Here is a 27963-nt window from a genome sequence, read left to right as displayed (position 1 = left end):
TCTTTGTTCACATTGTGTTTAATACCTTATTTCAGACCTTTATCATCTCTTATCTGGACTAGTGTAGTAACCTCCTAATCGGTTTTCCACTTTTTGGTCTCTCCCTTCTTCAGTTCATTGTCCATATGGCTGCCAATGTAATCTTTCTAAAACTCAGGTCTCACCATGTCACTTCTACCCAAGGATCTTCAGTTATTCCCTACTAACTCTAGTATTAAACATAAACATAGCTTTGAATTCACTCTCCTACTTTGAGCTTTTAAGATTAATTTCATTCATTCTGCATTCCAGCCATAGTTAGCTTATTTCCTGTTACCTCAAATTGGCCTTTGATGCCTTCCTTTTTTGAATTTATACAGGCTTTCTCTCATATCTAGAGTTCACTTCCTCCTTTACCTAAGATCTTTGGGTGCCTGTTTTCATGGAAGACTTTTTTCTGATTCTTCCCTAGAATGGTTCTATTGTTTAGAAATACTGAGTGAGAGAGTTCTCAGTCATTGATTAACCTTTCTTAGCATTTTATTATTAAGTGAGATTAAGGCAGTTCTGTTACCTCCTTTGTTGTACTATTTTTTTCTTCTTCTGGAGTCCATTTAAGGTAAAACACAGCAGTTGGACTTCAGTATACTCTTCTGGGCTTTCAGGTAAGCTAGAATAATAACAGTACGCAGAATAATAATAATTAAAAATTTATTTCATAGAATCAACTTAAAGGTTTAGAGGTTTTCTACTCTTAACTCCCCCATTTTACAGATAAAGAAACTGAGATCTAGAGAGCTGAGAATATATAAGTAGGTGGTAGGACTTGGATTCAAAACTGAATCTTACTTTCAACCCATTGCTCTTTTTTGCCATGTTACACTCTATGTGTATATCATAGTGCACATCTTATCATAAGGATCTCAAAATGCTTTATACTTAATAACTGTGTACTCACAGTATAATTCAAGGGCATCAACACTCTGGGCTCCCTCCACCTATCTAATCATATTTCCCACTACTGGCACTTATCCTTAGTTTGAAGCAGTGCTCCTTCTTCACTGTACACCATATGTGATACGTTTATTCCACCCTCCCTTAGATGCCTTCCCTTTCCTTTTTATCTATCTCAGTTATCCCTATCCTTTAAATCCTGCCCCTTTCATGGAAGCCTGCCCTGACAATTCCCTTATCACTTCTTCTGAGGCAGTATTTCTCTAACATTCTGTGGCTTACCACAAATTTCTTTATAATTATTCTCCTAATTCTCAGTTATCTCATGTGTATTTCCATTTCCTCAGTTAGATTACATGCTTTTTTTTTCTTTTTTTTTCTTTTTTAATAACTTTTTATTGACAGAACACATGCCAGGGTAATTTTTTACAGCATTATCCCTTTCATTCACTTCTGTTTTGATTTTTCCCCTTCCTCTCTCCACCCCCTCCCCCAGATGGCAACCAGTCCTTTACATGTTGAATAGGTTACAGTATATCCTAGATACAATATATGTTTGCAGAACCGAACAGTTCTCTTATTGTACAGGAAGAATTGGATTCAAAAGGTAAAAATAGCCCAGAAAGATAAACAAAAATGCAAGCAGTTTATATTCATTTCCCAGTGTTCTTTCTTTGGGTGTAGCTGCTTCTGTCCATCTTTGATCAGTTGAAAGATTACATGCTTTTTGAAAGCAAAAATTATGGCTTTCCTTTTTCTTGTATCATCCATCATCTCTAATATGTCTTTAAACTTTAAAAGGGCTATTATTTCATCCACGTGGGTACTTCCCCCACTGTGTACTGTTCCCCCCACAGACGTTACTAGGTGGTTCTTAGTGAACTACTATAGTTGACCTTCTGATTTTGAACACTTGTATCAGCTGTATCTTTGGGTGAGAGATGCTTTATGCAAGTCCATTCCAGGCACCACAGTGGGGCCTTCCTTATTTGTTAGGTTTTCCTGCTCCGTTGCTGTAATATATGAAAAATCACTATTACCTTCATGCCATCACAAAGTATCAGGGTAGGATTTTGGTCAAAAAATGGCTATTATTTAATGATAATTTAATAAGGTGTATCACTCTGTGCAAGAGACCGATAGTACAAAAACAAAGCCATTCACATTTCCTGGGAATTGAAATAAATATATGAATTGCAACATATCAACAATGATTATCCCAGTGTTTGATCTTGAGAAAGCCTTCTAAACTGAATCTTGTTTTTTGATACCAAAATGAGTTTTGTTAAGGGACATGCTTTGTAGAATAAGATAAATTGGCATATTTTGCTTTATGTAAAATAGTTACTAAAGAAATGATGCAATAAGTTCTAGATAGTCTTGAGAATATAATTTTTATTTTAAAGTTATAAAACAATCTTGAGTAATATAATTGATAATTGAGTAAAGCAAAATTTTTAGGTATAGAAGGCAGATGGATTTATTTGGTCTTTTCCCCCTCATCATGATTAGTAGGTACTTTGCCTAATTATATTACATATTCCCCAATGTTAGAGGTTGTGTATATCTACATCTGTAGCTCCACTACTTTAAAAAAACCCAACAAAACAATTAGCTTCTTAAGCACGATAGGAAGCTCTATATATCAGCTTTGCAGAAATCAACCTCTCCCTCTAAAGTCTTCATTGGATGCCTTATTTTGGTATGCGAAGTAACCCTGGCAACCCTGATTCTTTTGTCTGCCCTAGTCTAGATGAAATTTGATAGAGACAAATATACAGTTTTACAGTTGTGTTCTAAAAATCAGCTTTACAAATACAGAATGGATCAGGTATGCTTTAAAGAGCAGTGTTTTTGAAAAATATCCAAGCATTTTAATAGATCACAAATGAAGTCACCAGAATGTAATGGTAGTCAAGACAGTGTTAGACTACATTAAAAATAAAGGTTGTCCTGGATTATGGATACAACAATGCCATTTTACTCTGCCCTGGCCAGATTATAGATGGAATATTGTATCCTGCTCTGTGGCCATATTTTAGGGGTAACATTGCTTAGCTAGAATTAGAAAAAAAATTGATTGTCCTTATTGGAAGGACACCCAGGATGGTGAAGGGCCTTGAGATTGTGCCATGTGAGTATCCCTCAAGTCATAATATAGCATAACTTTAGAGATTTCTACTTTGTTGTAAAGCTTCTAATAATGGTCTGTGTGTTTCATATTTGATGACCAACTTAGTTAAGTTAGGAAGATTCATCATTGCCAGAACATTGGAAACTAGGCCATGTATGTCTTTCGGGGCAACAATCACAAAAGCTCTCTGTTGAAGTGAAGAAGGCCTTATATGGAGGAAGAATCATGTTAATTATAAGAGTTGCTGTAATCATTAAAATAATAACTGCAGCATATCTTTGTATTTAAGGCATATGTTCAATATAATGAAGATAATGTTGAAAGAGATATTCAAACTGATGAAATAGAAACCCATGAAGTATGGACCCAGCATCCTGGTGAAAGTACTATTGTATCAGGAGGTAAGCAATTTTTTAATTATGTAAAAGCTTTGAGTTAATTCATATTTTATTTTTCAATGTACCTTTCCTAATATATATCTTTCAAATAGTTATCTAGTATGGAAAATATTCCTTATTGTTTTAAAGGAATAAATCATGTTTCTCCTTTTAGTGTACTCATTTTAACTTTGAAATCTTAATTATATAAAATATCAGGGCTATAGTTAAGTAATGTACTCATAGTCATTCAAAATATAGTCTAAGGATGTATTTCTATGCATTTGTAATAGTCTTTTCAACTATTAAGTTCTTCCGATGACTATGGCCCTGTCAATGAGACATGATCCTTCATGGTGAAAGAGACACATATAATGTACTTAAAGTGAATAAAGAGTCACAAGATTTACTTTTTATCTGGAGAATCATTTTTTAAAAATTGGTATATACCCACTGAGACATTTTGGGATCTACATGTTCAGGGTTTATGTAGGAAGTACTTTATGTACTGGGTTAAAGCCAGTAAATAACCATTATCTCTTGTCAACCTTTTTAATAGAAGAAGAGGGTAGGCCTTTCATGAGGAATATGTTATGTGCACATATATGTCTATAGTCATCCCAGAACCTTCTTTAAGAATTTCATAGGAAATTAGCCTCTTTGTGATGAATTTAAGGCTAAGAGGACTGGGATCAGAGCTACTGTTTAATACTATTTTAGATATGATATGATTTGAGTCTTTCACTCAGATCTTTCTCTTATGCCTATTTATGTATAGAGGTAATTGACTCTGAAAGCAAGTGAGAAAACAATTCTTGGCAGCTGCTAACAGTCTGCAAAGTCTTCAGGTGTGAACTTGATAGTGGACCATATGCTTGCTGTGTTAAGTTTAGAAACAATCATCAGGTTGATTGTAAGATCAGATATTTTTTAGTGATAGCAACTTTTGAATAGTTGATAGATTATAGCAGATTTTGGGAGGACCCAGATTGATAAAATCACAGATCCTTGAAGAATGTATGTAACTATGAGTAGCATAATATGTATAACCTATATCAGATGGCTTGCTGTCTTGGGGAGGGGGGAGGTAAGGGAGAAAAAATTTGGAGCTCAAAATTCTTTAAAAAATGTATGTTGAAAACTATCTTTACATGTAATTGGAAAAATAAAATATTATTGAGAAAAAAATATGTTACATAGATTTTTTTGAGCTATCTGGAAATTATTTATAACATTGTTTCTGTGAGAAAATGTAGTTGTTCTCTCCTTCCCTGCCGCAAATATTTGTTAAGCTTCTACTATATTGTTAAGCATTGCCAAATATGTAGAGCGGAAGAGGATCCAAAAATGGGTTCTATGACAGATTATATCTTTTTATTTGAGAATTGGCTTAGCTTAGTCTGGAGGACTCATTTCCAAATTGGCCTGCAGGATAACAAATTTTTTTGGTTATTATAGCTTCAAAAGACCAGCTGAGAAGCAGCATAGGGCCCTGATATGCATTGATAGAAAGAGAATGCACACTGTTAGAATTACAGATTCCTGAAGTTTAGAGTACCCCCTAGCTACTGGAGAAGATGCAATGTTTAACTCAAATATAATTCTTGCCCTTACAGAGCTTAAAAGACTGTTGGAATTGGGGATAAGATACATAATTGCATGATAGAAATATATAACATTAAAAGATAAGTGCAGTACTTGTAAAACAGAGTGCAAATGTGAGGTCTGATGGGGGAGGTAGTGGCTATCCATCAGGAGAATCAGAACCTGCTTCATGAAGAAAGGTAGCATTTACCTTGGAATTTAAAAACTGGTTTGGGATTCAAGAAGTAATAAGGAAGAGCAGTTATTCCAAGCTTAGTAGATGCCTTCTCTAATGCATTTAAAATGAAATTCAATAAAATGCCAATTTTGGAGAGTATATTATATATAGAAGGCAAGGAAGTGGGGAGAATATGAAAAATCACTAATTTCTTGTTTGTATGTCTGTAGATGTCTCTTAAATTTATGTGATTTTAAAAAGAATTTGGCCATATGTTATCTCATTTTATCATTACATATTCACATAAAGTGATGTAATACATAAAGTATCAGACCTGGTATTATATCCATTGAGTAGATAGAGATTTTGAAGCTTTGTGAAGCTGTGACCTGTCCAAGGTCATACGGCTAATGTGTCAAGGAAATGGGACTAAAATAGCTCAGTACCTTTCATACTCTGTTATGTTGGCTTCCACAAGCCAACTTAAAAATGAGCTTTTGGAACATAGCCTAGTTATAAACTTAGTACATCTATATTCCTTTGCATCAATTACTTCATTTTCAGTCTTATTTTAAAATAAGATGAATCGATAGCTATCAAAGGCTTGTAGAGTTCCTGGCATTACATGAAGTACTGATTCTTATGAAGTTATAATTGAAATTGCTTAGTCATTGTTACTTCCTCAACATATCCTTCTGAAGGAAAGAATTATTACTATCCTTTTTTATAAAAATGAGCCTTACTTTCTGAAAACTAATATATAAACAAGTGAATTTATAAACTCGATAAATTAGTAGTGACTCTTTATTTTATAAAAGGAATCACACTAGCCATCTTTTAAATAATAAGCTTCCTTGGAACATTTAAAATAAAATTAAATTTATAAAAATTAAATTTTCATTCTTACAAAGTAGCATCTGATTTGGAACCAAGAGATCTGGTATTCATGATTTTTCCATTTAGTAGCTGTATGATAGCAGATGGGTCACTTCACTTTTCTTTGCCTTAATTCTTTTATTGTACCATTGGGTAAATCATACCTGCATTAACTCACATAAGTCTTTCATGATGATCAAATACAATAATAGACTTAGTAAATGCTATGTAAATGCCATTTATATAACAATAATTATTATAGTACTGAGTATTTCAAAGATCAGAAATTTGATATATGTGTTCATATTCCATTTACTGGTGTACAGTACAACTCCTCTGTACCTTAGCATATGGTTTGACAAGTTTCTGTCGCCAAACAAGTTTTCCCAGTGAATTAGTCATGAGCTTCTTTGAATTTAGCTAGAAAATATCATTAGATGTCAGATGAATAGTCAGCCATGCCTGCCACGGGGTTATCTTATTTATATGGGACAATAGAAGAGGACCTTGGTGGGGGGATGATGATGATGATGATGATGATTACTGGTATAATTAAAGGCATTTTTGCAAGAATTAGCATAGGGAGACTATATGTAGAGGCAATAGTGGATAGTGAATAGATAACTAGCATCAAAGTCACAAAGACTTTTCTTCAAGTCCCACACCTTAGATATCTGGGCTTTATTTAGGATCCTGAGCAATTCAGTTACCTTAAAGGTGGGATTTCTGATCTGTATTGATGAGGGACTTTCCTCTTGGGAGTTCCCTATACCAATGAAATCACAGGTCTGATTAAAAAAATACATTTGCAGAAACTGAGGAAAACATTCATAGTATGTCGTTAGAGAATTTACAGATTCTGTTCTTTTCATTTTATATTACCATATGCTGTGTAACCCAATATCTTTTTTTCAGGTACTAAAAACAGCAGAGATATGTCTGATGGTACATATGTAACAAAGATTGATACACCAAGGTTAGCTAATTTTCTCCGAGCTGCTTGTCAGGTATAGTCAATGTTCTACAAATGCTTATACCTATAACATATGGGGAGTGGTTAAATACCTGGGCTGTCTGTGTTGCTCAAGACAAGCCATAGTAAAAATGATTATTGGAATGGTATACATTAAATATGTGTGTGTGTGTGTGTGTGTGTGTGTGTGTGTGTGTGTATGATGCTGTTCAAATTACTCTTTATATTTTGTATTTAATTTACAAAATAGTAAAATGGCCAAGATGCAATCTATGGTTATTTGTCTTGTATATTCTGAAGTTAACATAGGCAAAAATGTTAGAGAGGTATACATATAGCATAGTGCACCATTTGAAGTAAATAAACATAGGAATGACGCAAAAATAAGAAAATAACACTTTATTTCCAACATGATCTTTTTTTGTTTTTACTGCATCAACTATACCTTTATCTTTCCATATCCTACAATAACTCATCTGACCTCTTTTGTTCATCCAAGCCTCAGTTTCTTTTTTTACCTGACCTCCCCCAAAAGCTAAACAGGTCCTGGTGTAACCAAAAATTCTTAGGTTCTTGTGGTGCAGCAATAAAGCAGAATGTTTTAGTTATAATACTTCCTAGCATAAGAATTTATAGTAGGGTCCTATTTTCAGCCACCTCAGTTCTCTGCTCAACTTTCAAGGCCTTCATAATCTGATTCCCCTCTGCCTATTCACTTTTATTTATTTTAGCTCTTTCTACCTGTGATATAATTTTTAGAGGGCACCACTTGGTGAGAAGTGATATGTCTTTGAATCCAAGGCAAACTGTTTAGCATTAACAGTATTGTGTCTTTGCTCCAATCATGTGGAAGAAGCCAAAGTTGATCAGGTCTATGAAGGACCTGTAATATTTTCTAGAAATAACATCCCTGAAAAAATGTCATGTTTATAGGGTTGGAAATGCTAATGTAGGAAATCAAAAGATAATTGGAAGAACAAGCAAATTTGGTGTTGGAATGCCAAATGAAGTAGGGCAGAGGTAACTCTCTGGTCATAGCAAACACAGTCTTGCTCCCTCTCTTCCTCCTTCCCTCTCTCCTCCCCCTCCCCCCCCCCCCCCATAAAATAGCTATTTTGTCAATCCTGTGAAATTTTGTGTTCAAAATTTTTTCCTTCTTTCCCTTATCTGCCCCTTCCCCAAGCAATCTGCTATATGTTAAACATGTTTAGCCCTTTAAAACATATTTTCATATTGTCATGTTATACAAGAAAAATGATATCAAAAGGGGAAAAAAACAAGAGAAAGGAAAAGCAAACAACCAAAAAATGTCAAAAATACTATACTCCAATGCATGTTCAGTCTCAATAATTCTCTCTCTGAATGTGGATAGCATTTTCCATCCCAAGTCTTAGTTGATTATCTCATATTCTTGCTCTTACTGTGTACAATGTCCTCCTAGTTCTGCTCACTTCATTCAACATCACTTCATGTAAGTCTTTCCACACTTTTCTGAAATCAGCCTCCTGCTGATTTCTTGTGCTATCTAGCTATCCCCAACATTCATTTTTGAAAGAGTTTGTGTTCCAAATTTTTCTTCTCCTTTACTTTGCCCCCTCCCCAAGATTTGATGTTGGTTAAATATGGGCAACTCTTTTAAACATATTTCCATATTTATCATGTTGTACAACAAAAATCAGACCAAAAGGGAAAAAAATACCATGAGAACAAAAAAGAAAAAAAAAAGGTGAAAATACTATGCTTTGATCTACATTCAGCCTCCATAGTTCTCTCTCTGGATATTGATGACATTTTCCATCCCAAATCTATTGTAATTGCCTCGAATCACTACATTGTTGAGAAGAAACAAGGACATCACAATTGATCATCACTTAATACCCCAGTCTTAGTGAAGAGAAATGTTAAGGAATGTTCAAATTACCAAACAATTGCACTTACTTCACATGCCAGCAAGATTATTCTTAAGATTCTATAAGCTGGGCTTCAGCAATATGTAAATTATCCGAAGTTTAGGCTGATTTTTGAAGAGGCAGAGGAACTAGAGAGGACGGATTGTAAAGAAAGCAAGAGAGTTGCAGAAAAAAAATCTGCTTCTGTTTCCTTGACTACATATAAATCTTTGACTGTGTGGATCATAAGAGAATCTAACAAGTTTTTTTTAAAGAGATGGGAGTATTAGATCATTTTACTTGTCTATTGATGAACCTATATATGGGTCAAGAAACAAAAGTGAGAACCAAATGTAAAACAGCTGATCAGTTTAAGATTGGGAAAGGCATACAATAAGGCTGTATAATTGTCACCTTATTTATTTAATTTACATTCAGAGTCTGAATGCAGATTGAAACATACTACTTTTTACTTAATTTTTCTTGTGGTTATTTTTTCTTTTGTTTTGTGTCTTCTTCCACAACATGATTAATATGGAAAAATATTTTGCATGATTGTACATGTATAACCTATATCAAATTGCTTACCATCTTAGAGAGTGGGATATAAAGGAGAGGGAGGGAAATAATTTGGAGCTCAATTTTTTTTTAAATGAATGCAAAAAAAGTCATATAATTGTTATCTTATTTATTTAACTTGTATGCAGAACACATCATGAAAAATGCTATACTGGATGAATCAGAAATTGGAATTAAGGTTTCCAGTCTAAGTGATGCAGATGATATCATTGTAATGGTAGATCAAATGGGGGTAAAAGAAGAGTGTAAAATTGACTTGACAGAAGGACCTGAGTTCAAATTTGGCCCCAGACACTTAACACTTACTAGCTATTTGTCTCTAGGCAAGTTACTTAATCCCATTGCCTTAAAAAAAGCTGACTTGAAATTTAATATGTAAACAAATAATTTTTTAATTTTTAGTTTTGTTTTAGTTTAGTTAGTGATGCGACTGCAATAACTGGTTGCATCACTTCTTGACAAACAGAGGAAGAAGAAAAGGAAGTAGTGTCAGATTTTATATTCTTGGGCTCAAAGATTACTGCAGATGGTGACAGCAGCCATGAGATTAAAAGATACTTCCTTGGAAGGAACATTGTGGGAAATATGAACAACATGCTAAAAAGTAGAGACATCACCTTGCTGACCGACTTCCAGATAGTCAAAGCTCTAGTTTTACCAATAGTATTGTGTGGTCGTGAGAGTTGGATTAATAAAGAAAACTGGATTCCATAAACTCCATGCTTTTGAATTGTGATACTGGACTTCTCCAGAATTTCTTGGACAGCAAGGGAATCTAATCAATCAATAATTAAGGAAATCAGTTCAGAATACTCAGGAGGACAGATATTGAAACTGAAGCTTAAATACCTTGGCCACATGAGAAGAATAAACTCAATGGTAAAGATCCTGACGTTGGGAAAAAGGAAGGCAAAAGGAAGAGGGGACAGCAGAGGAAAGGATGGATAGATGGTGTCATGGAAGCATTGACCATGAACTTGGACAGATTTTGGGAGATACTATAGGATAGTAGGGCCTGGTGTGCTATGGTCCATGGAGTCACAAAGAATTAGAAATGACTGAATGAACACTCAGTGAGGAAAGGCTCCTCTAGCATGTAGACCAGCAACTACTCTGCAACTTATGCTTTTAAGAGAGTTGCCTAGGATACCAAGAGCTGGTAAATTATCTACTATATTTTGACCACCATTTTAGGGAATGGTAAATACACAAATTAAGATGTATCTAATTACTTGGTGTTCATAGTCTAACTTATTATTTCTTCAAGATCTGAAGCGATCTGAAGAGAAAATAGGCATTTCTCAGTGATCTCATATGATTTTTCAGTGATTCTCATATGATCATGGAGACACATGTTCTATGTGGAATGACCATTCATTAATATCTTATTACTACATCTCAACTATTCTCTTTAAATGATATCTTTTTATGTGATTAAATACCTCTAAAATATTTATGAGAAAGTATAGCACTTTTCATATTATATATGAATTACAGAGAGTACAAAATACATTTCTTTTCACCTTCCTATTCAGAGCATACAGGATCCCGTTTCTTCCCTAGCTTTTTCAAGCTAGAAATGTTATTTTCAGCAATTCAATAAAATTCAACAAATACTATATGTTACATGTAGAACTCTGTACTGAGCATTGGTTACAGTATTCAATCAGTGTAAGATGATTCCTGCCCTTATGGAGCTAACAATAAAATAAGAAGATAAGTTATATAGATTGATCACTGTAATAATATATGACAGTACAAATCAAGTACATTAGAGTGTACAAAGCAAATGGCTTTGTACAGGAAATTCTGTAACAAAACAATTTAATTAGCCCATAGAAGTTGTTATAATATTGTAGTCATTTGAAATCAACTTCAACTACTCTCCAGAAAAAGTAGAAAATTAACTTTTTAAACTATTGGATTGATTTAATTGTTGAAATATGATTTTAACCAAAAAAAGCAAAATTTTTTTTCAAGGAAAAATCAACATAATGTGAAAATTCCACATTTAAAGCATTTTTTTTGTGTGCGTTGGACAGGTGATTGCTGTATTACTTGAGGAAGATCGTGCTGCAACTGAACCTAATTGGAATCTCAGGTCTCAAGAAAATGCCCTTAATATTAGTGAAAGCTGTGCCCAGATGAACACTAACCTATCGTTCCTACAAAGTAAGACTTTAGCCAAAAAAAAAAAAAAAAAAAAACCCTAAATAAAGTAAGAATTTATTGTATGTTCTTCATCTAAAAATCTTAATTGATATAATCAGTTAGTAGTTTAGGAACTCCAGACATTGACACTGAAGAACCGACTTGAATGTACCAGAGGAGGACATTTGATAGCTGGCTTCAAGTATTTGAAAGGCTGTTATGTGGAAAGAAATATTCAGTTTAGCTTGGATAGCTCCAGAAGGCAGAACTAATAACAATTGATGAAAGGTAGATTTTTGCTCAGTGTGAGGAAGATTTTTCTTAACAATCACAATTGTCCCAGAGCTTAATTAACAATTCGCTCAAAGCCAGTAATTTTCAAGCAGTTTATGTCTACCTTTTAGGAAAGTTACATGGGACAATGAATGCAGACATTCTATGGGAAAATAGTAGATTATTATCTCTTTAAATTCTTTTATATCACTTGAGATGTTATGATTCTCTTAATTAGGAATGTCTTTTTGGAGATAGAATTGGGCACCAGCATGGCATTAAACTCTAGATTCCATTGAAAGTGCTTGAGCCATTGGTTTTCTATAGCCTTCTGTATACATTTTTGAATCCTAGACCTGCCACAGATACTAGCAGTGTGTTAGATTACTACTACAAAATAAGTAAAACTTATTTATAAATATGCTAATCATATAGGTTAAGGTACACTATTAATTAGATTAGATAAAACATTTTAAAGTCCTTTAGACATGACGCAAAATATAAATACAAATTATATTATTATTATTATACAGAATTGATATTCATAAACAGAAGAAATGCTATAAGACATCCTTCATTCCAAAGGGAATTTTGTAGAACTATTAGATGGAGGATTATCTGAAATAGTCCTCTCATTTTTCAAATTAGGAAACTGAAACCAAGTTTGTGAAATGAATTGTCATTACTAGAGAGATAATTCAGAGCACACATAAGATTAGATTTCACATCTGACATCTGATCTTTTGTATTACCTAAGATCTCTTCCAGTTTTGATACACTTTAGGATTCAGTGAAAACACAGTACCTTCCAAAATGATTTAATCTGTGTATTTTTGGTAAGTAAGAAACTTGGTTAATTAATATAATTGTTTTGAACAAATATTTCACTGAAATGAAAATTCCGTTAAATAGTGATGTCACTTATCAAAATTTTTTATTTCCTGAACTAATGTAATAAGCACCTTATGTGTAAGTATTGTTTTGGTTTGCTCTTTTTTATTCCCAGTGACTACCACATTACCATGAGTATAGTAATTGGCTTAATACATGGTTATCAAATTGATTTGGATTGAACATAGTGGGAAAAAAAGTGGTTTATTTAGCCATTCTCAGTCACAATTAATATCATAAATATTGAACTTTTCAGTATTTGGGTTTTGTTTTTAAATTAGCTTTGATTAAATTAGGATTTTATTTTATCAACTTGCTTTTTACTTGAATAAAATCTTTCTTCATTTTTTCTCTAGATCGAAAAGTGTCCTCTTTACATATTTCTCAAATTCAGAGACAGACTTTAGTTTCTGTTCATGAGTTACCTGAAAAGCCATTCTCTGATATACTGGATAAAAGATACATTCTCTGTGTATGGGATATTTGGCAGCCTTCTAGCCCTCAGAAAGTTTTAATCTGTGAATCAAAGGTATTGTCAAGGGTTGATCTTTTTAGTATGGGAACTATGTATTATTGGTTAAAAGGATGGGAATGGAGGGCTTTGTAATTCATTGACTTGATAGAAAAGGGGAGCAGAAAGGGAAAAAACATTTGGGAATAAAAAGCATCAGAGAACTTTTTAAAAGGGGAAAGAAAAGAAAAAGTTTCTATTTTTTGATAGGCCCTAAGATATTAAAAAATGTTTTCAATATCCCATTAGTTGTTTGCTTCATCAGCTTGTTAGTGAAGTAAAATGATGGTCCCCCTACCCAGAGATTTGATTCAGGAAAACCTTCTTTCTTTTATTACTAGAAGTAATTGTCTGAAAGGAGTTCCTCAGGTCAAGGAAGATTATTTGAAAGGTTTAAGCTTTGAGCTTTAGAAGAACATTTTTAAACTGACTATAATTTTATTGCCATAGAATAGTAAGAAGGACAGTATCACTAGTTTGCAGAGTATGAGGGTGTAAGAAGACTAGAAAAGTGGGGGAGCATCAGGTTTTAAAAGGCTTACTGTTTAACAATTTGGATTGAGAAAAGGGAAATTTGAAAATTATTAGAGCATCAGGTTTTAAAAGGCTTACTGTTTAACAATCTGGATTGAGAAAAGGGAAATTTAAAAATTATTTTGTTCCTTCTTTCCCTTCTACTTTCGAGCTCCTGCCTAAGGGTGTAAAGAAGAATAATTTCTTTAGTAATTAATTGTCAAGGATTGAAAATATATTCTATAATATAGATAGTTAATATAAATAAAATAGTGGGAGTGGGAAAGGGGAAATGAAGTAAGACAATTGAGTAGGAAGAGACTGATGCAGAAGTTTCTACAGCTTAGCAAAAAACCAAGGAATTATTTTTGCTTTGTAATTGTGGTCTTAGAATAGTTCAATTAATGGAGTTTTTCTTGGCTTTCTTTAAAGGTCATGTGCTGCTGTTTTAGCCCTTTTAAAGCAATTTTATTATTTGCTGGAACAATCCATGGCTCAGTAGTTTTATGGGATCTACGAGAGGACTCCAGGATGCATCACTATGTGAAATTAAAAGATTGTGTTTGGACATTTAGGACAGCGACATTTTCTACTGGTTAGTAGTATCTATTTTCTTTTCAAGAAATTTTATATATATATAAATATACACAAATAAATGCACATATATGTATATACACAATACATATAGCATATTTTATCATAATGTGTTATTATACTATTACGCTATTACTATGGGATATATATATACGTAATATATCTGCTTACAATCTCAGTCAAATCTGCTTACAAAATACGTCTTAAAAAGTGAGGAAGTAAAGACAATGATTGTAGACCGTTTATTTCTAGGAGTTTGAAAAATATTAATTAATTGGTTTTAAAAAAATAATATTTTATATTTCTCCCAATTAAATGCAAAGATAATTTTTTAATAGTCATTAAAATATATTTTAAGTTCAACATTTTCTCTCATACTCTTTTATTTCTGCCTTTCCTGAGATAGTAGGCAATTTGGTATAGTTTATATGTGTACAATAATGCAAAACATATTATCATATTAGTTATGTTGTGAATGAAGACACAGATCTAAAGAAACACCCCCACACACACACTCACACAGAAGAAAGGGATATAGTATGCTTGAATTTACATTCAGACACTATTCAGATCTTTCTTTGGACGTAGGTAACATTTTTCATTATGAGTTCCTTGAAATTGTCTTTGAATCATTATATTGTAAAAAATCATTCATAGTTGATCTTTGTACAGTATTGCTGTTACTGTATACAATGTTATTCTGGTTCTGCTCAATTCATTTTCCTTAAGGTTGTATAAGTCCAAGTTTTTCTGAAGTCAGTCTGGTCACCATTTCTTATAGTACAATAGTGTTCTTCACACTTATATACCACAAGTTGTTCAGCCATTCTTCAATTGAGGGACATCCCCTCAATTTCCATTTTCTTGCCATTACTATAAATATTTTTGTATAGATACATCCTCCCCTGCCCCCTCTTCTCTGTCTTTTACAATTTCTTTGGGATACAGACATACTGTATTGCTGGATCAAAGGATACACTAGTTTGTAGTCCTTTGGACACAGTTCCAAACTGTTCTTCAGAATGGTTAGATCCGTTCAGAGCTCTCCTCACAATTTATTAATATCCTAATTTTCCCACATCCTTTCTAGCATTTAATAGTTTCCTTTCCTGTCATATTAGCCAGTGTAATAGATGGAAAGTGGTACTTCAGAATTCCTTTAATTTGTATTTCTTTAATCATTAGTGATTTAGGGCTATTTTTCATGTAACTATAGATAGCTTTGATTTCTTCATTCGAAAACTGCCTGTTCATATCTTTTGGCCACTTAAAAATTGGGGAATAAAATAACAATTCTTAGCTAATTATTTAGTCACTTGCCGGGTAACTTATTTGAATAATTAAAAAAAAAACAAAATTTATTGGCTAAAAAACTAAAAGATTAATTAAAATTGTTATTTTGATATTATATAAATAAATTAAAGATGATCAACTTTAAGTTTCATCATCTTTCCCCTTGATAAAGTGATGTTACGGTGTCCAGCTGGGGATTAACAATGTCTAAAAAAGGTAATTCGATACTGTATGAGTATTGAGTTATTGTTAGGTAAAAAAGAATGATCACAAATAGAATTGCAATTAAAATCTTTGACACCTATTTCTAGGCTTGAAGTGAACCATTCATCTTAGTAATGTTTGGCACAATCACATTCCATTATGACAAAAAATATAGACACTCCCTGGGGTGATCACTATAATAGGTACTTTTGTTTTAAATAGATGGGATAGGTTTTGTTTTGTTTGTTTAACAAGTCACAAACAACATGTAAAATAAGAGTTGATAGGGTAGAGAACTAGGGATAGATGAGATAATGGAAAAAAAATGTAGGGGATACCATGATTGAAATGCTCAATCTCCTTTTATTCTGTGTCATTTTTATAATCAGTGAAATTTTCTAAAATAAAAAATTCTTAGCTGTAGTGGCCTAATGACAGTTTCAACTGGGTAATTTTTCTTTTCTTTTATTATATGATTAGTATTTACAATATAATATTAAACATTAACATATTAGATAATAGAATTAGAAATTCACTATTAATATATAATTATAATGAACATATCAAATATATATTAAAATATTTATTAAACAGTTATTAAATTGTGTATATGTGTTAAAAATGTTTCCTAATCCAAAATAAAATAATTTGTTATTTTCCTTCCTCAAAAACTTTTAAGCTTACAGTCAAGATTAATTTCTGTGCATAAATTTACTAGTCTTAAATATTGTCTCTATACATAGTGAATATATAGAAAATAAGGAGAAGGGAGAGCAGTACACATCTATAACACATACTATTCCCACTCAGTTTTCAGTGAGATTTTCCTAAAACACAGATCTGATCATGTCATAGAAATCTTATTCAGTAAACCCAGTGGCTTTCTAATATAGTTAGTTTGAATGCTAACTAGAACATTTTCTATTTGTTCCTGGAGACAGTAGAAAGTTTTGTTACATCTTACATAACACCACATGCTCTTTGATCAGTGACAAGCTTCCTGGCTATTCCATGAACAAGACCTTTCATTCCTTGGCTCTGATCATTTTCTCTGACTGTTCTCCATGCCTGAAATGTTTTCCTTCCTTACCTCCACCCACTGCCTTCCTTGGCTGTCTTTAAATCCCAACTAAAATTCTATCTTCCATAGGAAACCTTTCCTTAATCCCTCTTAATTAATTCTGTGTTTTGTACCTTTTTTATGTTAGATAATTTACTTATTATACCTCTCTTTCCCCTTTCTCCCAGTGCATTACTCTTTCTTATCCCTTAATTTTATTTTTTTAGATACTATCTCTTCATATTCATATTCAACTCATACCTATGGCCTCTGTTTATGTATATTCCTTCTGTCTTAACAATGAGAAAGTAGTTGTTAGGAGTTTCAAGCATAATTTTCCTAAGTAGGAATGTAAATAGTTTGACCTTATCAAATCCCTTATGATTTCTCTTTCCTGTTTACATTTTTATGCTTCTCATGATTCTTTATTTGAACTTTCCATCAGGAATGCTTGAGAATGCTTAAAAGTCCTCTATTTCATTCATGTACATTTTCTCTTATGAAGTTTTACTTAGTAAGTGATCTTTGATTGTATTCCTAGCTCCTTTGCTGATCTGTAATATCATATTCCAAGTCCTCTGATCTTTTAATGTAAAAGCTGCTAATTCTTGTGTCTTGACTCTGTCTCCACAGTATTAGAATTGTTCCTTTCTTCTCTTTGACTTGGAAGCTCTGGAATTCATCCCTTTCCTTTGGAAATTATTTTTTATTTTTCCTATATGTATATGTAGCTTGTTTGTACATATTGCTTGCTTATTATCTGCTTCATTAAATTGTGAATTCCTTGGGATTAGAAATATCTTTTGATTCTTTCTGTATGCCCAGCATTTAAGCCAGTGCTGGATGTGATACATAATATTTATTGTTCATTTGTTTCTTTTTGTAAGCTCTTTGGGTTTCCTTGGCAAAGATATTGGAATGGCTTGATGTTTCCTTCTTCAGCTCATTTTACAGATGAGAAACTAAGGCAATCAGGGTTAAGTGACTTATCTAGGGTGATGTAGTCATAAGTATCTGCGGCTGGATTTGAACTCAGGAAGAGAACTCTTCCAGACACCAGGCCTGGCACTCTGTGCACTGCCCCACCTTGACTGACTATTGACTGATAGAGGGAATCTTTTATATAAGTAAGCATGATTTTGATAGGAAGTAGCTAGTTAATGTATATTAAGTTCTCTTTAGAGTTTTGAAAAAGGTACAAAATGAGTCATTTTTCCTATTATTATTTTCTTGAGTTGCTAATGCACACAATTGGAGCTACTGAAAATTCCACATTTTTAATTGTTTATAGTAAGTTTCATTTTATACAGAATGCTTTGATTTATATAGCTATATTTATATGGCCAAAATTTCTATTATATATATCTTATTATATTGTATATAAATATGTTATATATATTTTAAATGGCTATTTATATGGCTAATATAAGGGTATGTATTTTTATATATAGCCTATGTGGACCATCAGTTTTTAAGAAATTGAATACAAAAAAATAATATAAAATGTTACCAAACACATTTATTTCACTATCTGTGTGATTTTATGTGTGAGTACTTCTAGTAGCATAGTGTGTAACCAGGAATATGGACACTGTGTCTGGGCTGAAGAGTTCATGAAGTATATAATGAAGTATATAATGTGTAATAAAGCTGGGAAAGTATCATCAGGTTGTGAAAATGTCTTTTTAAAAAAAATAGTCTAGCTGAATATTGATTTTAATATCATTAAATAGATATGCCTTTGGTGACATGTTAGCTATAGTACTTAAAAAAAAAAAACCTCCCATTTCCTTAGCAATACCCTTAAAATTCTGAGGAAAATGCAGTAGCTTCCCTCTGGAGACTCTCCTGCTAGCATATGTGGGAGTTTGGAAAATATTTCAAGAATGTGGTTAACACATGGATAATAACTTAGCAAAAGAATCTGAATTACAGTGATTGATAAATAAACCAAGAGAGGAGAGCTCATTCAGGAGGATAGGGATAGTCTCCTTTCCCAAACCAACTTGCATTTATTTTAGGTATATTATGTGTATAACATGTACATATATATATATATATATATGTGTATGTATAGTACAGATGTATATAATTATAGAAATATAAACTCTAGATAACACAAGTACATATATTATCTATGTTTATCTATAATCTATAATCTATATTTATACATATTCATGTTGTCTCTGCTATTAGAATTTAAGTTTGTAGAGAGGGAGGGACTTTTGTTCTTGAATCTTCAGGAGTTGGTACAATGCCTGACACACAGTAAGTGCTTAATGTTTTGTTGACTGATAACCAGTGAAGTGCATGAGCTATCCATCACTCTTGCTACATGTCATAGCTACATGACATGGGGCATGTAGCCCCAAAGCTATATGCTTATCTTTTCTTTCTGCCATACATATCAACTGAATAAATTCAACATTAATAGTTTTGAGTCACTTAGGCATGTGAAGGTACTCTAGAATATCATTGTGACCATTTATTATGATGGTAAAGCACAGTGGCTATAGAAGGAGGAAATCTGATTTATCTGTTCTCAGCTTGTGCTTTTGTCATTTGATTCTTTCTTCCAGTTTAGAAAAGAATTCCAGTTATTTTAAAGTTGTTTGAAAATGGCCATTTCCTGTATTTTATTTTTTGTCCAATATTCAACTGACACATCAAAGACTGGATTGTCACTGTTTCAGGTTTTATGTAGGAAGAGAACATTTCATACTTCTTTCCCAAAAGATCAGTCACTGAAGACTTTCTTCCTTAGGCTTCAACTTTATGGGCAAGAAAGTGGACTCAAAATTACATTGTAAAGTGATGACCACTTACTCTTCTAAAATTTCTATTTTCTTTCTCCAGGCGAAAAATGTTTTTTATAGTCTTTATGCAGTAGAATTGATGTCTGGAAGTGAATAATGCATTTTATTCTTTTCTGCTCATTAAGTGATAATTAGTTAATTATCATAAATGATTCTTATTGAGTTGCTTTCATTTGAGGATAAAAGTTATCCATTTTTAATTATTTTTGCCAATTTTTCCTTCCTGAATTTTAGTGGTTATTCCTCTCTCTGTTTTTAATGAAGCATGAAATTAATATGTCTCTGTTTCTTGATTATCAACATCATTAATAATTCAGGATTATAGACTGAGTTTTAATGTTGCAGTAATATTGTTTATTTGCAACTGCTGTTGTAGCCAAGTCAATACAGGAAATTAAATTATAAAATGAATCTTATGTTTAAAGTGTGATTCTTTGTAAAAATATAATCTCTTGAAACATGTAATAATTTAAATACAGTACAAAATCACAGTTCTTTACTTCACTGGGAGTATAGTAATGTGTGAGATTTTTTTTCTTCCTGTTTTTGGCAAATGTGTATGTTTAGATAAATGTAGGATATTCAGATGCTTGATAAATTTGGTGGTTACATAATAGAAGCTTCCTATATCACTGCACATTGGATTTAAACTACAGAACTATGCTATAGGTAAAACTAAATACTTTTAGTATTTCACATTAATTAATTAGATCAATCTATTTTCTAATGAATCTATTTCACTCGAGTTTCAAGAGAAACCTGAGTTATTACAAATTCACAACTAGAATAGATTATATTAAAGTTAATCCTCTAGTCTATACTGTATGTCTCAAAAGTCTTGCTATAGTTTGATAAATTTGTATGTCAACCTAATTTTTAAAAAAATCTTAAAACTATAAGTTCTATGATTATACTGTGTTTATACTATTCAAATATAGTGGTTTGTTTAAATTTTTGTCTAGAACACTTATCTCCTTCACCCACTCTCTGTCAGTATGCTCAGTTATTCATCATCTTTCTAAAGGGAGGATAGTTGAGTTCCCTGAACTCATTTCCTGTAACCAAATAATTCCACTCTGCTTCAGTTGCCAGCTAGCATGATTAACTTTTGACTTCACTGAAACTTCTGTAAATCCAAGATAATGAAATCTGAAATTCTTTCAGATCACAACCTCCTGTACTACTTCTTGCAGATCTTTATTCCTATGCCTATTTTTTGCCCTCATTGTGACCTTTAAAATTACTTGATTTTTCTATATTGTTCCGCTTACTCGATGTTATTTTGGCTTCGCTTTCTTTTCTACTCTGCTTTGACTTAATGACCAACCATTTCAGTATTACTTTGTTTTCCGTATTTGAATTCTTGTCTCCTTGATCTTTTATTCTTTTTGACCTTATAATTTTGAACACCTAGTAAATCTCACCCTCTTCTCAGTTTTTGAGCAGCTAAAAACTTTTGAAGGAAATGATAGAACATTGTAGACTAGACCCACTACAAATTTATGTTACATAATACAAATTGGCTTGTATGGCAATCCTATTTTTTTTTTTTTTAGCTCTGTGGACATTCATCACAACAACTCTTTAAACCATTTAAAATGCAAGCTGCCTTGGAAGCTTCCTGACAGTCTTGTTTCTGTGTCACATATATTTTTGTTTCTTCAGGCCCTATCAGAGTATCTTGCCTATAGTAGGCATTTAATGAATGTTTCTTGAATAAAATAAAAAATTGTCTCAAGTGCCCTTGTGCTTGGATACTTTACTAAAATTTTCATGTCTCTCAAAAGTTTACAAAGATTAAGTATTAAATTTATTTGGTCAACACAATTTTAAACAACACTAGTGAAAATAATGGTATAATTAGTCTGATAGAGGGAAAATGTCAGAAATCATTAATCCAGTGGAATTGAATGAAATAATATTTTGCTAAAATGAAATTAATAGTAGGCAAGCATTCACTTATAGCTAAGTGGGCCAGTGGCTAGAGTGGTGGACTTGGAACCAAGGAAAGCAGAGTTAAAAATCCTGCTTTAGATTTTCATTATCTTTGAAACCCTGAGCAGCTCAAGTAACCTGTCTCAACCTCAGTCTCCAAGCACCTTCAGAGGAGTATTGTGAAGATCAATTTAGATAACATGCTTTACAAACCTTAACATGCTATATTAATGCTAGATAGTCTTCACTCTGACTCTTATATGCTGAGGTTTCAAAGACAAAAACAAATAGTCTCTGACCTCAAGTAACTTACATTTTGTTGGGGAAACCTCTTCTGTGTATATAAATAAATGCCCCATTAAAAAAAAGAAGTAATTTCAGGAGAAAAGGCCCCATGTAGGAAAGGGTACTTGAGTTAAGATCAGAGGAACACTGGATATTTAAAGAACTAGCGTTGAAGAGAGAATGCATTTCTGGCATAGACAACAACCTGTGAAAAGCCATCAAAATAGCAGGCACAATGTCATGTATGAGGAATACTAAATAACCAAGTTTGACTGAATTGTTAAGTGTGATTGATATGTAATAAGACAGGAAAGGTTAACTGGAGTGTGAAAGGCTTTAAATTACAAAGAAAGGAGTTTATATTTTATCCTACAGGCAACAGGTAACCCCTCAAGTTTTTAGAACAGCAGGATATGACATATTCAGATCCATCTTTTAAGAATATCATTATTTGCAGTTGTATGGAGAATTGATTGGAATAGTGAGAAACTTGATTTGGTAAAGCAATTGGGCCTCTATTGCAGGAGTTCAGTAAGAGGACTGCAGTTACATGATGAAAAAATACAATCCACCTCCAGAGAGAGAACGATGAAGTCTGATTGCATATTCAAGTATATATTTTTCTCTCTCTCTTTTTACAGTATGGCTAATATGGAAATGTTTGCATGATTTCACATGTATAACTGATCTCATTTTGCTTGCCTTCTCAATGGATGGTGCAGTAATGAGAGGGGGTAGAGAATCTGGAAAGCAATTCTAAAAGAATGTTAAAAAAATACATTTTTAAAAAAGGACTTGAGCTATTAGAGGAAAATATGGAAGTTAAGAATATGTGTGGATTTTGAGGGCAAAATAATGAGTTCTGAGTATGTTAAATTTGACGTGCCTGTGGGACTTTCACTTGAAAGTGTTTAATTGACCACTGGAGAAGTGACTCTGAAGTTGAGAGACTAAGGTTGTATGAATAGACCTGAGAATAATCTGCGTAGAGAGAATAATTGAACTGGTGGGAGTTGACAAGATTTCTGACAAGAAACGAAGAGTTAATCCAAGATAAAGCATTGTGCTATACTCACACTCATGAGTGGAACCTTGATGATGATCGAGCAAAAGAGACAGAATGAACAACCAGAGAAGTCAGGAGAGAATAAATAGTATCAAAAGTACTCAGAGAAAAAACAGTTTCCAAAAGAAGAATGTGGTCCATATTGTCAACCACAGTGTAGAGGACAAAAAAGTTAAGAACTTAGAAAAGAATTGTCATTAGATTTGTCAGTTAAGGAAATGGATCAAAGTCAGGGATAGTCAGAGTGAGAATATAGAAAAGAAAGGATTTGGAAAAGCCATTGCATATAGATACAGATAATTAGAGAAGAATAAAAAGATTCTTTTTTTTTGCAATGAAGATCAAGTTGAAATTAGATAAATTATATTTGCAATGGATATAATAAACTTGATTGTAGGATTTATGTCAGGACAGTTTAGCAGCATATGAACAGGAGTAGTGTGGTGGTTGATGGAGATAATTCAAGATTGGAGATTATACATGACTGTGAATATGACAAGGATGGGAGGGGTACTAATGGCAGGCAGTATAAAATTGAATTGGTTAAAAATTATGAATATCAAGACTAGGAAAGGAGGAAAGTACTTCCAAAGCATCAAATATAATCTTTGTAAGGTTTTTATGATGTAAAATTTGACCTTGTTTCCAGATTTTAGAAACAAATTATTTTCCATTTTTATATTATAATGTGAGTACAAATGTGAAAGTTCAAAAAAGTGTAATAATTTTTGTTTTGTTTTTAAACTATAGATGGTGTTCTTACTGCAGTAAACCACAGAAGTCCTGTTCAGTCAATAGAACCTGTTTCAACATCTGTCTACAAAAAACAAAATTTTGTGCTCTCACCTTTCTCTAATCAAGAAGGTTTGTGAATTGCAATTCCAAATAAATGTATTAAATACATTTATATTTCTAAATAATTGGTGTTCATGTTCCTTTTTTTGTTTCATTTAGAAATATCTGGTTTGTCATTCCACATTGCTTCATTGGATGAAAATGGAATTCTTAATATATGGGTTAGTAAAGAAATTAATATTTGCCTTCAAACAGAAATAATGAAGAAATATTTCACATCATTAAAATAAGCACTTACCTTCTTTCTGTCTCTGTTTCCTCTCTCATTTTTTTTCTTAAGAAGTCCACAACTTAAAAACATAACTTGGTTGTGTTAGGTCTTCTTTCTTAAACATTTTATACAAAATTCTCTAGGCATTTCCTTGGCAAATATTGTTTACTCCTCTTTTTCCTTCTCCTCTTCCTCCTGCTGCTACTGCTACTTATTCTACTATTACTACTATTTCGTTTTGTTACTTTACTACTATTTCATTTTGTTATTTTAAAACATCGTGTCTTGAAATTGTAAGGAGCAGACTAGATGATCAAAAAATCATTTGAGTCAGTGATAAAATATACTAATATAGTTTCTATCTTTGAATTCTGAAGTTTTGGCACTTGGTGATTATGAATACTATGAGACCAGTAATAGAAATAGTAAAATATGGCTGATGAACTAGAAGGAAGTTGATTGATTTTGAGTTTGAGGTTTTTTTGGCATCTTCATTTGGAAGTATTCATCCTAAAATCGAAGTTCTCTAGAAATCAGGAATTAGGGATTGTCTGCATAGAAATGATATTTGAAGCCAAAGAAGTGAATGAGCTTATAGAGGGAGCAAATTTAGAGAGTGAAGACAATAATAAAGCAGAATAAGTAATAATATTCATAGCTGGTGTTTATATAACATTTTTAGATTTGTAAAGTATTTTGCATATGTTAATTCAAGTTAAGAATGTTATATGGAGTCTTAATAATTTTAGTTTTTCTTACAGTATTTTTGTCACTGTTAAATTTAGCCAAAGCAACTTGGTGTAGTCAAGTTTTGCTTAGTTTGTTTTATAATTGTTATTGATCATGAATTTTCTAATTTTAGGTGGTGGTTGAACTATCAAAAGTGGATTTTGCAGGTTCCCAAAGTGATCTAGGTAACTACAAAATATAAAAGAACAATTATGATCATGGATGCTTTTAAAAAACTTACATGAGAAATGAAAAAAGTTTTAACTTACTTTGAAATAATGTGTTTTTAGGGAACATGTCATTATAATGTAGTAGAAGTAGCTAATTAAAAAGTTTATAAGTATTTTATTGTATTTTGTTGAGTTACTAGTAGTGTATGAATAACACTTTGGTTGAGCTAATCTGACCTAGGAATGAGTTCAAAATCCCACATCAGCCATTTCCTGATCTGTGTGAGCGTAGGCAAGGCATTTGACCTTTTTCAGTTTCTTCACCTAAAAAATGAGGTTGTTAATAATGTCAACTTCACAGAGTTGTTATGAGGATCAAATTGTAAATAATACATGTAAAGACCTATGCAAATTGTAAAGCACTTTATAAAATGCCAGTTATTATTATAAATATACTTTTTAGTTAACAGCAATAATCCTTTTTGTCCCTGTTGTTATTTATTGCTATAATTCGTCCCTATTTAGTAGTGTTTTCCTAAGAGGATATCTATACTTTCTTTTTTTTTATTATAGCTTTTTATTTAGAAGTTATATGCATGGATAATTTTATAGCATTGACAATTGTCAAACCTTTTGTTCTAGTTTTTCCCCTTCTTCCCTCCCACCCCCTCCCCTAAATGGCAGGTTGACCAATACATGTTAAATATGTTAAAGTATAAATTTAATACAAAATAAGTATATATGTCCAAACAGTTATTTTGCTGTACAAAAAGAATTGGACTTTGAAATAGTTTACATTTAGCCTGTGAAAGAAATCAAAAATTCAGGTAGACAAAAATAGAGGGATTGGGAATTCTATGTAATGGTTCTTAGTTATCTCCCAGAGTTCTTTCGCTGGGTGTAGCTGGTTCAAGTCATTCCTGCTCCATTGGAACTGTTTAGTTCATCTCATTACTGAAGATGGCCAGGTCCATCAGAATTCATCATCATCTAGTATTGTTGTTGAAATATATAATGATCTCCTGGTCCTGCTCATTTCACTTAGCATCAGTTCATGTAAGTCACTCCAGGCCTTTCTGAAATCATCCTGCTGGTCATTTCTTACAGAACAATAATATTCCATAATATTCATATATCACAATTTATTTAGCCATTCTCCAATTGATGGGCATCCACTCCGAGATCTAAACTTTCTGATAGAACAGGAAACTACCTTTTTTCCTTAAAGATGAAAAAGAATCCCATGCTTATAACTACAAAGTAGGAGTTTCAGAACTTTATTTTCTAGTTAGAACTTTATTTTCTAACAAATTTTCATGATACTGTTTTTAGTTTCTCTAAAGAAAAACTCAAGGTCATTTAATATGTTAGATCAAAGATAAGTTCTCGCAAAATTTGTAAAATTCCAAACAACAGTAGCTTTTTCTCTCCAATATCACCATAGTGAATATACCATTTATTTGAGTGCTCTAATTAAATGTAGTTAGCTAGAGTTCTACTGAATATAGAGTTTGAATTAAATCTCAATGCTTCTAGAGTTCTAGAATCTTAACTGGAAATCTAAACGAAGGAAACAATAGTAAACTAAATCATATTAAAAGCTAAATGCTATTATGTTATCTCAAAATGATTTGACCAGTACTATTTGGTCTCCATTTTTAGCTCATTTTTTACTTTGTGACTTATAGTTCTAATATGAATCTGAAATAATGGAACATGTAGGTGTATTTCCAACCAAGGATAATATTTATAGTCAAAATTTCCTAGACTCTGGCTTTACTTTTATTGTTTCTTCATGAAATATCTAATTATCAACAAGAAGATGTAGTTTAATAGTAAAGACTTACATCTACTAGAAGGTATCTAGAAAATACAGTAATGCCTTCCTCATCTCAACTTGCCCTAGTATGGTATATTGTGAGTTGGTTAAGAATTCAAAATGGAATTTTTGGGGAGTTTTATAGAAGTTACAGACAACATGCAAAGGTCAGCAAGATGATGCAGAAAAAAGTTTGGAAAGTCAAAAATGTGTAATATACATATACACATATAATATATCATATCAACATATTTTATCTTTTAATACTATAATAATTCATGCTTCTTCTGTGGTACAAAGGAAGGCCAAAAAAATTTACACAGATTTTCCCAAATCACAGAGACACTGCACCCCCACCTTCCAATCCCCCCAACAATGTTAAAGGAATAATTGTACTGATAAATATTACAGAGTCTTGATCTTGGGGCTGAAGACATTAGAGAAATCAATTTTTTTTTTCCATTACTGCTAACCACTGAAGACAAGAAGTTCAGAAGTGAATAGTAATGCAAAACCCTAGAATGAGTTGGCAGAGAAACTAATGGCAACAATAAGGGTTTTTGTTTTTATTTTTCCCTTGGTGGTTGTTGGTCATATTGGGGAAAAGAGGAAAATAAAAGGAAGCATCAGGTGAGTGCTTAGGATAGATAAAGCAAGAATCATTGGCAACAGAGAGGAGGCACTTATTTTAATTTGCTTCTTTTTTTTTTTTTTTTTTTGCCATAGAGGAGGAGCTTTGGATTGGAAAGGAGAAAGCAAAAAAAAAAAAAAAAGTCAGGAAGTTGATACCCAAGATAGATAAGGAAATAGTGAAAAGATTATCTAGTTCGCTTTGATGATCCATAGTCAAATTACCAGACCCAGATGAACTTTATCCAAGGTTCCTGAAAACATTAATCAGTGTGATTGCCGTAGTAACAAGTGACTTATTTTATTTTTAAAAGTTCTTTAGTTACTACCTATACAAATAGAATAACTTGATTTTGGTCGATTTTTTAGGTTTAATACCGGGAGGGAAGATAAAGCTGGTGCACAGTTCTACAATTCAGTTGAATAGCAGGTAA

At 32.4% G+C, this 27963-nt stretch overlaps 1 protein-coding gene across 3 annotated transcripts in view; it reads left to right on the top strand.

Moving 5' to 3' along the window:
• Positions 1-27963, top strand: part of DYNC2I1 (dynein 2 intermediate chain 1) — an 80022-nt gene that overhangs the window by 37774 nt on the left and 14285 nt on the right. For all 3 annotated transcript variants that reach the window (XM_052000134.1, XM_052000133.1, XM_052000135.1), the window contains 9 exons: positions 3357-3468; positions 6998-7089; positions 11566-11695; positions 13195-13367; positions 14295-14457; positions 23866-23979; positions 24070-24131; positions 25044-25095; positions 27899-27959. In XM_052000134.1, the coding sequence (XP_051856094.1) occupies positions 3357-3468; positions 6998-7089; positions 11566-11695; positions 13195-13367; positions 14295-14457; positions 23866-23979; positions 24070-24131; positions 25044-25095; positions 27899-27959 (959 nt within the window). The remainder of the gene's footprint in view (positions 1-3356; positions 3469-6997; positions 7090-11565; positions 11696-13194; positions 13368-14294; positions 14458-23865; positions 23980-24069; positions 24132-25043; positions 25096-27898; positions 27960-27963) is intronic.

This window comes from Antechinus flavipes, chromosome 5 (genome assembly GCF_016432865.1).
Source record: "Antechinus flavipes isolate AdamAnt ecotype Samford, QLD, Australia chromosome 5, AdamAnt_v2, whole genome shotgun sequence".
NCBI classification, from domain to species: Eukaryota; Metazoa; Chordata; class Mammalia; order Dasyuromorphia; family Dasyuridae; genus Antechinus; species Antechinus flavipes.
This window is presented reverse-complemented; position numbering and strand designations above follow the sequence as displayed.